At 42.3% G+C, this 15,720-nt stretch overlaps 1 protein-coding gene across 8 annotated transcripts in view; it reads right to left on the bottom strand.

Annotated features, from left to right (window-relative positions):
- Hdac9 (histone deacetylase 9) overlaps positions 1-15,720 on the bottom strand; it is a 524,755-nt gene that overhangs the window by 145,691 nt on the left and 363,344 nt on the right. For 7 of the 8 annotated variants that reach the window (XM_048415426.3, XM_085697749.2, XM_048415425.3 and 4 more), the window contains exon 3: positions 12,337-12,399. In XM_048415426.3, coding sequence (XP_048271383.3) covers positions 12,337-12,399 — 63 coding nt within the window. Of the gene's footprint in view, positions 1-12,336; positions 12,419-15,720 lie in introns of those variants that run through there. The other variant, XM_085697748.2, reaches the window with a different exon arrangement.

Below are 15,720 nucleotides of genomic sequence, written 5' to 3'. Positions count from 1 at the left end.
ATATAATGAAAACAAAGACACAACGTATTCAAACCTATGGGACACAATGAAAGCAGTGCTAAGAGGAAAGTTCATAGCACTAAGTGCCCACCTAAAGAAAACAGAGAAAGCACACATTGGAGACTTAACAACACACTTGAAAGCTCTAGAAAAAAAAGAAGCTGATTTACCCAGGAGGAGTAGAAGACTGGAAATAATCAAACTGAGGGCTGAAATCAACAAAATAGAAACACAGAAAACAATTCAAAGAATCAATGAAGCAAAAAGCTGGTTCTTGGAGAAAATTAACAAGATTGACAAACCCCTATCCAAACTAATCAAACGGCAGAGAGAGAACTTGCAAACTAATAGGATCAGAAATGAAAAGGGGGACATAACCACAGACACAGAGGAAATTCAGAGAATCATTAGATCTTACTACGAAAGTTTATATGCCACAAAGTTGGAAAATGTAAAAGAAATGGACATTTTTTTAGATAAGTACCATATACCAAAGTTGAACCAAGACCAGGTGAACAATCTAAATAGACCTGTTAGTCGTGAAGAACTAGAAGCTGTTATCAAAAATCTTCCTACCAAAAAAAGCCCAGGACCAGATGGTTTCAATGCAGAATTCTACCAGAACTTCCAGGAAGAGCTAATACCTATACTCCTTAATGTATTCCACAATATAGAAAAAGAAAAGTCACTGCCAAACTCCTTTTATGAAGCTACAGTTACCCTAATACCAAAACCACACAAAGACACAACCAAGAAAAAGAATTACAGGCCAATCTCACTCATGAACATCGATGCGAAAATTCTCAATAAAATACTGGCAAACCGAATCCAAGAACACATTAGAAAAATCATCCATTATGATCAAGTAGGCTTCATCCCAGAGATGTAGGGATGGTTCAACATACGCAAATCTATCAATGTAATCCATCATATAAATAAACTGAAAGAAAAAAATCATATGATCATTTCATTGGATGCTGAAAAAGCGTTTGACAAAATTCAACACCCATTTATGATAAAGGTGTTGGAGAGACTGGGGATACAAGGATCATACCTAAATATAATAAAAGCAACATACAGCAAGCCGACAGCTAACATCAAATTGAATGGAGAGAAACTCAAAGCCTTTCCACTAAAATCAGGAACACGGCAAGGCTGTCCACTCTCTCCATACCTCTTCAATATAGTGCTTGAAGTTCTAGCAATAGCAATAAGACAACATAAGGGGATCAAGGGGATTCAAATTGGAAAGGATGAAGTTAAACTTTCGTTATTTGCTGATGATATGATAGTGTACATAAGCGACCCCAAAAACTCTACCAAAGAACTCCTACAGCTGATAAACACCTTTAGTAACGTGGCAGGATACAAGATCAACTCCAAAAAATCAGTGGCACTCCTATACACAAAGGATAAAGAAATGGAGAGGGAAATCAGAGAAACATCACCTTTCACGATAGCCACAAACACCATAAAATATCTTGGGGTTACTCTAACCAAGGATATGAAAGACCTATTTGACAAGAACTTTAAGCCTTTGAAAAGAGAAATTGAGGAGGATATCAGAAAATGGAAAGACCTCCCCTGCTCTTGGATTGGGAGAATCAACATAGTAAAAATGGCAATTCTACCAAAAGCAATCTATAGATTCAATGCAATCCCCATCAAAATCCCATCAAACTTCTTCACAGACCTTGAGAGAGCAATAATCAAGTTTATATGGAAAAACAAAAAACCCAGGATAGCCAAAACAATCTTATACAATAAAGGAACTTCTGGAGGCATTACTATCCCTGACTTCAAACTCTATTACAGAACTACAGTATTGAAAACAGCTTGGTATTGGCATAAGAACAGAGAAGTCGACCTATGGAATCGAATAGAAGACCCAGATACTAACCCTCAAACCTATGAACACCTAATTTTTGACAAGGGAGCTAAAGGTATACAATGGAAGAAGGAAAGCGTCTTTAACAAATGGTGCTGGCATAACTGGATGTCAACCTGTAGAAGAATGAAAATAGATCCATATCTATCACCATGCACAAAACTCAAGTCCAAATGGATTAAAGACATCAACATCAATCTGTCCACTTTGAACCTGATAGAAGAGAAAGTGGGAAGTAGTCTACAAGATATAGGCACAGGAGTCCACTTCCTAAGTAGGACCCCAGTAGCACAGACAATAAGAGAAACAATGAATAAATGGGACCTGCTGAAACTGAGAAGCTTCTGTAAAGCAAAGGACACTGTCAGTAAGACAAAAAGGCTGCCTTCTGACTGGGAGAAGATCTTCACCAACCCCTCATCAGACAAAGGTCTGATCTCCAGAATATACAAAGAACTCAAGAAACTAGACACTAAAACTCTAATTAACCCAATTAAAAAATGGGGTACTGATCTGAACAGAGAATTCACAACAGATGAACTTCGAATGGCCAGAAGACACTTAAGGTCATGCTCAACCTCCTTAGCGATCAGGGAAATGCAAATCAAAACCACTTTGAGATACCATCTTACACCTGTCAGAATAGCTAAAGTTAAAAACACCAATGATAGCCTATGCTGGAGAGGATGTGGAATGAGGGGAACACTCATCCATTGTTGGTGGGAATGCAAACTTGTGCAGCCACTTTGGAAATCAGTGTGGCGGTTTCTCAGGAAACTGGGAGTCAACCTCCCTCAGGACCCAGCAATTCCTCTCTTGGGAATATACCCTAGAGATGCCCAAACATACTACAGAAGCATTTGTTCAACCATGTTCATAGCAGCACTATTTGTAATAGCCAGAACCTGGAAACAGCCTAGGTGCCCCTCAATAGAAGAATGGTTAAAGAAGGTGTGGAACATATACACATTAGAGTTTTACTCAGCGGTAAAAAATAATGACATCTTGAATTTTGCATGCAAATGGATGGACATAGAAAACGCTTTACTGAGTGAGGTAAGCCAGACCCAAAAAGAGGAATATGGTATGTATTCACTCATAAGTGGATTCTAACCATAGTTAAAGGTCTTTGAGCCTATTATTCGTGATCCTAGAGAAGCTAAATAAGAAGACGAACCTGATGAAGATTTTTTAGCTATCTGCCAGGAGGTAGGAAATAGTCAAGAGTCCCAGGTAACCTTGGGTGCATGGGGGGGGGTGGGAGGGTTGTTGGAAGGGGAGAGGGTTAGAGAGAAGGGAGTAGGGGAGGAATGGAGAAAGCTCTGTTGACCGGGATGGGGGGAAGGGAGGAAGGATGAATGTGGGATCAGGGAAGAATATATTTCAACTAAGGGAGTCATATTAGAGATTACAGGAAACTTGATTATATATGGGATCCCAGGTCCAAGGAGAGATCCCCAGATTGTTCTCTGGACAGAGGAGGGGGTGCCTGAACCGGCCTTGGCCCGTGACCATACTGATGAATATTTTGCTTATCACCATAGATCCCTCATCTGGCGTTGGATGACGACACAGATGGAGGCCCGCGTTGGAGCACGGAACTGAGCCCCCCAAGATCCAAATGGAAGGAAGAAAATGACGAAGGACTGCGAGGGATACTATCACCCACTGATACAAGGGGTCGGATCTAATGAGAGTTTACCAAGGCCAGATGGACCGTGACTGAACGAGCATGTGATCCAACCAGATTCTCTGAATGTGGCCGGATTTTCTGAATGTGGCTGGCCTGCAGTCTTACTGAGAAGCCATTGACAATGACACTGGGACTGGTTTCCTCTGCATATACTGGATTTTTGGGATCCAGTCTGTTTGGATACTCACCTTCCTGGACCTGGAGGGAGGGGGGAGGAACTTGGACTTCCCACAGGGCAGGAGACCCTGACTGCCCTTGGGGACAAAGAGGGAGGAGAAGAGGGAGGGGGGGAGTGGGAGGGCGTTGGGAGGAGGGGCGTAAATGGAAACTCTTTATAATTTAATAAAATTACTTTCAAAAAAAAAAAAAGCGGCTCACAATCAAAGAGGAGCCAGCGCCCCCACCCCGTTGTGTGCTTCAGTGTCCAGCACTGGGCTCTGCCTGTCAATGTGTTTGTTATACCAGGGAGGTCCGTAGGAAGTCTGATCAGTGTTACACAGACATAACTTCATGAACATAAACCTGCACTACTATTCAGCGAAAGGTAAATGGGAAGCACAGTTCACTCATATCACTAAAATGTTTATATTTCTAAAACTTAAAATAAATTTGCAAAAAAGGGATTTTCTGCCACTAACATGTGCACCATAGCGAAACCTGGTGAAGTCCCGCTAATCCCTATTCTCCTGTGGCTGTTTCCTCTCCGCAGAAACCTTGAGTAGGCGCAAGGCTGCTTCCTTCAGGGTCTGCGCCAGCACCTACTCAGCACCTGCGGGAAGAGTGTGCAGATGATGCCACCTGGCCAACACATTTCACAGCATGGTTATCAGAGGAGTCCTTGGCAATAGTCTTTGGTTAAATAAAAGTCAGACATGAGGAGGGTTCACACATGTAGTACCAACATGCAAGAGGCTAACGAGGCAGGGACGTGGGTTCTAAACCTGAGTTATGTAGCAAGAACCTGTCTTCGTTGCCAGCCACATTCAGAGTGTCCAGTTTGATCACATGCTCCATCACTCCCAGTCCAGCTGGCCTTGGTGAGCTCCCATTAGATCAGTCCCACTGTCTCAGTGGGTGGACGCACCCCTCGTGATCCTGACTTCCTTCATGTTCTCCCTCCTTCTGCTCCTCATTTATAGACCTGGATGGAGGGGGGAGGACCGTGGACTTCCCACGGGGCAGGGAACCCTGACTGCTCTTAGGAGTAAAGAAGGAGAGGGAGGTGGGGGGGGGGGAAGGGAGGCAGGGAGGAGGTGGAAATTTTTAACAAATAAATAAATAGAAAAAAAAAGAACCTGTCTCAAAACTGGAAAGGAGTAGGAGCAGACTGAAACAGAGATCAATGTGGGAGCTGAAGACATGGCTTGTGGGTAAAGTTCAAATGTAAGAACTTGAATTCAGATCCCAAGAAACCACACGAAGATGGACAGGAAGTATATATGTAAAACCCCAGTGTTTGTATGGTGATATGGAAGTAAAACAGCCTTACAGACCAGATTATGGTGACACACACCTTTTATCTCAGTAGCCACACCAGCTGCCATAGAAACTGGACAGTGCATGCCTTTGATAACAGTGGTCCACGCCTTTAATCCCAGCCCTAAGAGTACTATAAAATGGGAGGAAACAGCTCTCAGACAGTTTCCTTCTGAAATTCCAGTAGGCAGGATCGCCATTTCAGGCTGAGGGCAAGGTAAGAGCCAGTGGCTAGCTGTTTTATTCTCAGATATTCAGGCAGTCTTTATGTATTAAAGTACTACTGAAATGCCACTTCAGTCCATGGATGCTCATGGACCAGCTCGTCAGGTGTACACACGGCCAACAGCAAAGAACTCCAGGTTGTCCTCTGACCTCCACAACAGGCTGTACTCACATACGAATATTAACACACACATGAGAGAGAGAGAGACAGAGAGAGAGACAGAGAGACAGAGAGACAGAGGAAAGAGAGGGAGGGAGAAAAGAGGAGGGGAGGACGCATGGACAGAGACAAAGAGAGCAAGGAGATTAATAACAACAGAGAAAAAGAGCCTAAAATAATTAGCTGCCCTCCATCTCTCTAACCTGCCATGCATCAAGCCCAGCAGAGCCAGGAACACTGTTGTGAAACCGTGACCTTTGGATTGCTTAGCAGTATCAACCACGCGACACCAGCAGGAGCACAGCCAGTGCAGCAGAGCTATGAGAACGGCGTGGAGGACTGGAGTGCAGCTGGCATTGCTCGCCCCTGGCGCAGCCTAACCACCAGCTGTTTAACTCACAGTAAAGGCCCCACTGCTGTCATTTTGACCGGTGTTCCTTTCCTTGCAGTAGACATAAACAAGCTTATACACACACTGCTAATAATCGAAATTTTGGCACAATAACTTTGCATGTGGAAATCTTAGAGAATAAATTCCTATAATCAACATGTTCCTACTTGGTTTGGAGAAACGCAGGCTCAGTGGGTAACAGTGCTTGCTATATACAGAAGGCCTTGAGCCCGGACGTCAGCACCCACCTAACAGTCTGGGTGTGGCCCTGCACAGGGCTGCAGCTCTGGAGCTGTCACTGGAAAGAGATGAGAGCATCACTGCGGCCTGCCGTGTAGCAGCCGAGTTCCAGGTTTAGTGAGGGACCCTGCCGAGAAGGGGCAAGGCAGGGCTAGAAGGAGCAGCACTCTTCCAGCCGCCATGTGTTCACAGGTACATGCACCCACACATGCATGCACATACACAAAACACACATGTACCACACTACACACAAATACCCATGCAATAAATAAAGTATAAATGTACAAAGCAAAAGTTATGATCACATTTCACAAATGCAAAGTCTTTACTAACTTTCTATTTATGAATTATTTGAGGACATGAATAAATTAAAAAAAATACTCTCATAAAAATAAAGGCATGTTATTGGTATTCATAGTACCTGAAAAATAACCTTATATGTAACTGAACTTAGCAAATGTAAAACTGCATTTGAAGAAACTATAAACACGCTAAACACTTCTTCATCACAGCATACTATTTTCAGAAGGTCTCTCTCTAGGGTTAGATAAACTATCAGAAATAATTAGTATTTGGAAACGTAAAAACAAAAAGCCACTGTGAGTTTCTATTTTAAGCAGCAGACACTCTGTCCCTGTAAGGAAAAGGAAGGATGTTAACAAGCCCTCACAGCTTTTCCTTCTCAGTGCTCGGAGCTCCTCACGCTGCTAAGTCTGACTGGTACTCTACAGTGTCCAGTGGGATGAGATTGGAGTTCTCCAGTAAGCTAAATCCACCAGGAACAACACCACCCCCGTTCATTGTACTAAGTGTCCTCTCCTTCCAATATGCTTGTGTTTAACTTCATCTACTCATTAACTGGATCCCGCTATTGGGCCATCTCTCATATTTGAGGATTTTCACACTGTTTAACCATTTTCTTTCTATTTTAATACTTCCTGTCTGGCGCCACCACCATGGACACTGCTCTTACAGCTCTAGGAAAACAACTTCTTCTTTCTTCTTCTTCTTCTTCTTCTTCTTCTTCTTCTTCTTCTTCTTCTTCTTCTTCTTCTTCTTCTTCTTCTTCTTCTTCTTCCTCTTCCTCTTCCTCTTCCTCCTCCTCCTCCTCCTCCTCCTCCTCCTCCTCCTCCTCCTTCTTCTTCTTCTTCCTGGTATTCCTCTTCCTCCTCCTCCTCTTTTCTTCTTCTTCTGAAGCAGGATCTTACTATGCAGCCCTGGCTCCCCTGAAACCAGCTCTGTAGACCAGGCTAGTGTCAAACTCACAGAGCTCTGCCTACCTTTGCCTGTGAAATGCTGGGATTAAAGGTTCATGCCACTACACATAGCTTCTTCTTTGTCTTCTGATGTTGAGCACTGGGTAAGTTTGATGTGCTTTCCTGAGTCCCATTGAGTTCTTTCCTCCCCCCCTGTGACCTTACTGCTTGTAGCCACCCATCCAAAGCCTTGAAGAAGTTTTCTCGGCTCAATAGCCCAATCAGTGTATGACTGACTGTCTAGAGATTTGCATCAAATTTTCCCAAAAGGTGAGAAACTCTTTCATCCTGAAGTATTTTTCTCTTCCTCAATGAATGTATCTTTCTTCATTTTTGTGATATATACACATGCATTATTTTGAATTATGTTTTGAAATATTGACTTTTGGGATGCAAATAGCCACTTCATTTGTTGATCTTGACCATTCAACTGTGTTTCCTTCTCTCTAACTACATTAGCCCACTTTCCTTTTTCAAATCTTTCCCCTTGTCAGTTTCTAGCTATTTCTAATGATGAATTTTGTTCTATAATACCAAGCTTTTGCCATTCGTAGATGATCTCATTAGAAGGAAATCTCCCTTTTCATCACATTCTGTAGTTTTACCACTCTCCTTTCAGCTACTGTTTTGTGGGATTTATGCTCTTACTGAGGTGTGTTGTTTCTGGGAAGCAATTCTTAGACTACATCGTTGGTCCAAACTCTGAAATTTTTGTTTGGCAAAACCCTAAGATTAGTTGGGCAGGAACTGCCTGTTTCAGAGCTCAGCTAGGGCCTTCCTTATATGCCTGTATTTCTCTAGAGAGGCCATGTTTGAATCCTTTCTCCCAGTTTACCAGTTTTTTCTTCCATAATTTCTTCTACCATGCCTCAGGCATGTGGGAGAAGAAGGGTACCCCAAAACGCTGAGACTATCCTTCAGTTTGCTGCTCTCCAGCTCTGGGAATACTGGAGTTCTTAGGAACTTATTGACTTAAAAGTAAAATTCTAAGAGTTTTCCTTGGCTAATTATTGGAGCCATGCTACATAGCACATATCTTTTCTTATTAATTCTGTGCAGCTTCTGTTGAATGCTGTGTCTAATGGATTGTGTTTGTTTTCCAGCTTAGGCCTCTCTGGGCCACTTCGGTAGCAGTCAGGGTGAGGAACTATGTCCAAAGGATGTCATCATACTATGTATCTCCAAATTCAAAGTCATCATTTAGAATATGTTCTTAAGTTCAGAATTTTGAATTCTCTCAGACATCCTAGGGCTTTAGAGGATGCTCTTACTGAATGGACACATTTTTGATTACATTACCTGCATGAGCCTCAGAAACACGACACCCTCATCTTTATTTTCCAGTACCATCAAATATTCCAACTGATAATAGACTTAAAGGTGACATGGCATTAGTTAGGAAATAGCAAAACAGCAATTAAATGTCATTCAAGAAGTAATTCTCATAGAACGATAGTTTTCACAGACATCCTCATAATTACATTCTACCTTTCAAATAGACACCGTTGACTACTAAATCCAGAATGGTCCATTTCCCTCAATATAACATACCAAGAGATGGTAGGCTCTGGAGAGGTGAAGATACATCTTAATAAAAACGTGTTAAAATTTAGACTTAAATGTTTGTATGTCATTAAAAACAGGAATACATAGTGAATTTGATTTTTCTTCATTTTAATTCTAGCAGAGAGCAATTCCTTCATAAATTGTCCAACCTTGAGTGGACATTCCTGCTGTCGAACATGGCAAGCAACATGCCTGGCAACAGGAAAACACCCCTCATTGTGCCAACTCCTGCTGACAGACCTGAGCCAATACTGGTAACTCGTCCACACAAGCCCCAAAAGTGGAAAGCACTTGGCAGAATTTATCGCTTTGGATGGATTTCAGAATTGACCATTGTAGAACATTTTAAACTGAGACATTAGCAGACCATGTGATACATGCAGACCATCTCAATCCTACCTAATGTCTAGCCTGACCATCATTATTAGGGAAACATGCAATTATATATAAAAATTGCACTCCAATGACATACAAGTTCTCTGTACAAAAATAATGTACTTTAACACAAAGAGCTAATAACAACCGCAACAACAAATATCATCTTGAGACATCGCTAATCATACTGCCTGATAAAACCAACTTTTGAACATAACTAAACTTAGTGAGTAGCTTTCAGAGTTTCACAGTTTGAGCACATACTCACCAGCTTCTTTGTCCGTGACTACTATATTATGAGATGTTTCACAGAACACACACATATGAACCTACCTGATACATAGTCATGATTCACACAAGAAAGAGATTTCATTCTTAGGAAAGCAAGCTATCCAAAGAAACAACAGATTTATAAAAAAAAAATTAACAAAACTGGATTACAGAACAAAAAGTATTTCTTCATGGACAATCAATTCATCTGGATGGTTTGGCAAAACCAGAGGGTCATGTTCCTCCACTTGAAATGATATCAACACAGACACATACACTTTGCAGATGTGTCTACACGTGTGAACCCCACAGGGATGCTGGGAGGCCAGGGAGTGCATGCCATCTGTGATTATTCGAAGCTGAGCAACTCAACTGCCCAACTAGCGGACAGCAGGCTCATGAATGTGAGTTCTCGGACAGCACCTCAATGCCCACACCACACGTGTGTGTGCCACGTGTGTGTGTCCTATCCATCAGTCACTATGCACTTCGTATCATGGAGTCCAACCCAGGTCAATGGTCCAAGAGAGAGGAAAGCAAGATCTGTAACTCTATCAAGAGAAACACATCTCTAATTTAGTCATGAGACAAAGGGAAAGAAAATAATCTGGTGATGGCTCACCAGGAACAACCATCCACTCCCCAGTGCTACTGCTGTGGATCTAAGTTTGCTAAAGGTACAACAGCTGAGGAGATTTGCAAACCAGTTAAAAGAGAAACAACATGGGTAGTATCTAAGCATTGTATCTTGGAAATGTGCTTGGTTTCTCTACGATACAGAACCAATGCCTCAGAAATAAAATGCACAAAAAAGATTGAGTGAATGAAATCTAAGGTTACACTTTTGAAGCAAAGTCAAATATCATAGGGCACCATAGGAATCAATTAATTAATGCAATTAGTATTCTAACTTTTAAAAACAAGTACAACTTAGATCTTCCCTGTTTGTGCCAGACTGTTGGGCCGCCACGGAGCTACACCACTCCTCTTCACTTAGAACTGGTGCCTGATGCTGCCGCAGGTGGGACTAGCTGCCAAGCAGTCTCCAGGCTTCCAGTTTGAAAATGCTATGCTGAATACTGATCTCTCATTGTCAGGCAAATGACTTTGACGATTTGAGTCAAGTCGTTTGGTTCTCAAAATCAAGGAAAAAGAGCCAAGCTTGCTAACACACGTGTGGCTAGCCCAGTGTCAGCTAACATTCGTTACTTGCAGGACATGACTATGTTTCTAGTTTTTCAAAGAAATATATCAGAAGCAAAGACTAAAAGGTTATCGTGGTACTGAAGAGATCGCTAGAACAGTTCTCCCTACAGTGTTCACTGATGTCTCAGAACTGCAAGGCTAAGCGCTCTGTCCACCCAGACACACCTGCTAACTCCTCCCCAGCCCTTGCCCACTTGCACCCACAGTGAAAATAAGCCACGGATGTTCTAGCAAGTTCACTTATGCAAAATAGAGACTGCTCAGGAATACGATTTCTGTGACACTGGTGTAGAATACCAAATTTTACAAAACTGACATTTCATTATGATTCCATAAAAAGACTGGGTAAACAGAGGATCTGAAAACCCATCACGCGAGCAGAGCTTTACCGAGAGCTGGCTTTAAACAGGACCCACAGATGGGAATGTGCATGGGCCTGGGAGCCAACTTCATGCCAACCTGTGGAATAGTCCTCTCCTACTTAAGTGTACTCGGAAAACGCTGTTCTATGTGACAGTCTTATCAGGGCATCTAGGCCGTGATCTAGAGTGAAGATCCACAGGGGAACACGGAAGCTCCAAGGAAGAACCAGTTTAGGCTACAGCTCTCGGAAGAGGACAAGAGCAGAGTAACAAAAGCTTCATGAACTGCTTGTAGGAAACAAACAACAAACAGCAGTAATCAAGGTAAATCGGACTGCCTGCAGAGTATGAACTTTTAACAGAAGTAGACAGAGAAGTGGTCAAAGCTGTGTCCCATCTATAAGTCTCTGAGAGCTCAAACAAGGAGGAACATTGCATAGTAGAATTTGACAAAGCATCGCACCTGCTTTTAACACCTCTCCCTCTCCCTCTCTCTCTCCCTCTCTCTCTTTCTCTCCCTCTCTCTCTTTTGTGTGTGTGTGTGTGTGTGTGTGTGTGTGTGTGTGTGTGTGTGTGTGCGTGCATGGGTGTGTGTACCACTGCACCTGCCTGGCAATGTTAGGTTTCTCAAGTGTTTGGGGGTAAATTAAAATAAGCATCTGGTAATAATTCTATTCCATCCAAAACAGATTCACTTTGAACTTCAGAGAAAAAGCCACATTAGGGAAGGAATAAAAGTACCTGAGAACTCCGCAGACACAGACTTCAGAAAGTAGGTCTATAAATAGTTGTGCTTGTGAATGCACACTGTAAACAGAAAACCATCCGGCCGGCTGGAGCTGCGATTTCAACTGAAGCCCCACCATGAACTTAAGTCCCACTAGCAGACGTTCACAATCAGCCCAGGGCACAGGGCTCCTTTCTCTCCTTGCCCAGAAGGCGAACACGGTCCTTTTACTTATCTCAGTGTCTCTTGAATCAGTAGCAATACTTTGCAATTTCATTCAGAAGCAGCCTTCTTTAAACCCACTCAGAATGGGCAGGGAAATGGTAAGGGAAGGATCTAAGTGAAACCCTTCAAAGGTACCAGGAGAAAAACAAAACATCAACATCACACCGGAAAAAGCTATTCCTTAAGCAAGCTGCTTTCCCCTCATTTCCCTACCAGCCTGCTCTCCAACCTTCCCAAACATAAAAACAGACATCCCAGCTATAGGAGAGATCATACCTGAGCTGATCATACTGTGCATTCTTTGCTGAGCCAAGAGCTGCTCTCGTCCGGCCACTCCATCTGAGGAAACACAGGAGTCACTCTCGTCAATTGTCTGCAGCATGCTCCGGTCACTCTTACTTCAGCTCCGTGAGACATCCATCACGGCTGCCTGCTCTGGTCCCAGGAGCTACCCTGGCTGGTCCTCCCTCCTCCCCGAGGAGAAACAGCAAGCAAGCGGAGGATCAACTTCCACAATGATTTTCTTTCTGCTTAGATGGACATACCCCTTTTTAAAAAGAGACCTGGGCTCTTCTCCCCCCCAGTTACCAACCTGTGTGCAAAGCAGGAAGCAGTGGATGCTATATGGCTTGCTGGAGTTTTAGGTTATCCTGGAAACTAAAAGCAGGCAGGCAACAGGAATGTGCTTCAGGGTTATTTCTTTGTAAGAATAAATAGAAAAATATTAACTCTACCCATTGGGGAAAACAAAGAAAGAAAGAAAGAAAAAACAATTAAACCTGGCGCCTAGCTCCTGGACTGGTAGGGTTTCAAGACGAGCTCCTCACCCTGCAAGTGGCTCCAGAGGGTGTCCTCCTATCTGTCTGTGCCTCTCTCCCTTCCCTTTCTCAGTCTCTCTCAGCTCAAGTTGGCTAAAGCTAGTGATAATCCATTTGCATATGAATCAACAACAGCATGGCCCACAGGCACAGAAATAGAACAATGGTCGGCCTGAGCCAAAAATAGGTCAAGCATGGCCGAGTGATTGGAGCCTGCATTAATGCATTTAAAAATACCCCAGCAAAGCCAGCTGTCCAGCCTCTATCTTTCAAACCATAATTCTCTATTGCAGGGCCTTAAAAGCAATTAACTCTTTCCTTCCTCGGCTTGCTTTCCATACTGGGTTTTTACACCGGCATCGCACCCCCAAAGAAAGGAAATAAGAAAAAAAAGGAGAAGAATCCTAACACAGAGAGGGAGAATGCACACACATTTCATTTTATTTCTGTAGTATGTGTTTTTGGAAGAGAGAGCAGAGAAGTGCAGAGCTGTATTGGTTCTAAAATAACACTGGAAGCTTTTGCTCATAATGTGGTTTCTGCCTCACCCACGCCCAGCAATCCTGGTGTTCTATTTTGGTTGTCTGTTTCTCTGGCTACACTGCAGTTGGCTGGAGGACTAGAAGCTTTTCTGCCTTCTAGTTTCAGCACCGACAGGAGATTTAGCAGAGGTAATTTCTGAAAACAAGCACACCCCAGAAGAAAAATTTTACGAAGGCTTGGCTTGTGGCTTGTTTGTTTGGTTGTTTTATTTTTTTTAATTTGTTTCTCTTGTCCATCTCCCATCCTAGTCTGATCTTAGACCCCATCAACTTTATCCCGTCCAGATCCTGCAATACCTAAGACAAAAATCAAACTGTGTCTCAGAACTGCAAGAATTTGTCCTCTCTCGGACCCTCAGGCCAGATCCTCTTTACCTGTGATAGAGGAATGTTGATGTGAATATCTGCACCTATAAACCAGTTAATCAATATGTTCACTACCCAAGTACAAATGGCTAGTGTCTATTTATTCATTGAAGGGCTGAAATATAGGCCTCTGCTTTGTATAGCATGCCAATCGAGTTTCAGGCCAACACACATTATAGAGTTTCCCTGTGAGGTAGATGGAAGGCATAGCTTCTCAAGAGAGTTTGATAATCTCTGGTATACATTAATAATAATGATTTCTCTCTCAGCAATAAATTCAGCATCCCGGGAGGGGACGCCGGCATCTAGCCAGTTCTAAGGGCAAATACAAAAGTGGTACCCATCATGCAAGTTCTTCCTTGACTAACGGACTCATCAGGAGCATCTGCAGTGGCAGGGAAAGGAAAGGCCAAAGACCAATCACAAAGTAGAGGCATCTCATCACACCCAGGCTGTGGAACCAGGAAAGACGGATGCACAGAATTTTGGCAAAGAGAAGACAAGACAATAATGGCTGGATTCTTTTTCCTATGTCAATTAATCTCTCTCCATTACCCCTCTTCCGGAAAAGGCATTATTTGGACAGCTAACTCACAAGAGTGTTAAAACAGTATTTTTTTAATGTCCTTGCAAGTAGGCAGAACAACAAAACCGTAATGTTTCTATCAGTGGAAAATATGTTTCATATTTTGTTTGTAAAAATATGCATGTATAAAATTCAAGACATGGAAATAGTGTTATCTAATAGGAATGGAATACTTGCATGGTTATCACACACAGCTGCCTCAGTTTCCTTCACAGGAGCTGCTCCCCCCACCAGGGCAGCTTCGTGGAGGGACACAATGTTCTTCCTGTTATTACTGTTTCATACTTCTAATATTAATTCGCTTATGATTCTGCACTAAAGGATGTGTCTCCATCTATTATTAAGGCTCCATCAGAAAAGGTTTGAGACATCCATTCACAGAGATTGGAAAATGATTTTTTTGTTCATAATTAATTTTTTGCATAGTACTTGTAAATATAAAACATCACACAGGAGATTAACCAGACCATCTTAATTAACTTCTCTACAGTTCGAGCAACCATTCTGAAGCTGTGGAGACTCATGTTGGGTCTTACGCTTCTACTGCTAATTATATTTTTGTGGATTTATCCAACATAAAAAAACTTGAAAAATTAATGATGGAATTAAGCCTAGGAAAACAATTAATTAGCATTCTATTGGCTTCATTATTCCCTGTCCATGATTTAATGTGTGCATGTGGGTTTAATCCTTCCTCGTTACCTAATATTTATCTTTTATTTTCTTCTTTCTACATGTCATACTTTAACCACATGTGTACTTGTTTACATGTGCAAATACTTGTAATAGGACAGATCTGCATGAGAAAAAAAATGTTCTTTTTATTTCTGGTGTCATATGACCTCAATTAATATCAATTAGTACAGTTTAAGTTCACCCACTTCTCTGTGATTTTGTGCTTCACTTCTTTAAAGCTGAATAGTATTCCATCTTTTATAAGTACCAGGTTTTCATTACCCATCCACTCCATTTCCTTGTTATAGTGAAGAGAGTGGATCATCATGGGTGCAGACATCTCTACAGGAGTGGGGGGGGGGACAGAGTTCGCTGGGTGTACGCCAAGGAGTAAATCAGTTGGGTCAGGGTCATGTGCTAGGTTTATTTTCAGTTTTTTGAGGAATTTCCAAATTGATTTACAAATGGTTGCATTCATGTGCACCCCACCAGCAGTGAATAGGGGCTCCTTTCTGGACAGCTTCTCCAGTACTTGCCAGGGATTTTGATAAATGCTATTCTGGCCAGGGCGAGGGGGGATCTTAAAAGTTTCAAATTACATTTTCTTGATGGTTTGGCATGTTAAACATTTTAAAAAATTGTTGCCATATATTTGTGTTTCTTGTTTTGAAAC

This window comes from Myodes glareolus, chromosome 11 (assembly GCF_982192425.1).
Source record: "Myodes glareolus chromosome 11, mMyoGla1.1, whole genome shotgun sequence".
Classification (NCBI taxonomy): domain Eukaryota; kingdom Metazoa; phylum Chordata; class Mammalia; order Rodentia; family Cricetidae; genus Myodes; species Myodes glareolus.
This window is presented reverse-complemented; position numbering and strand designations above follow the sequence as displayed.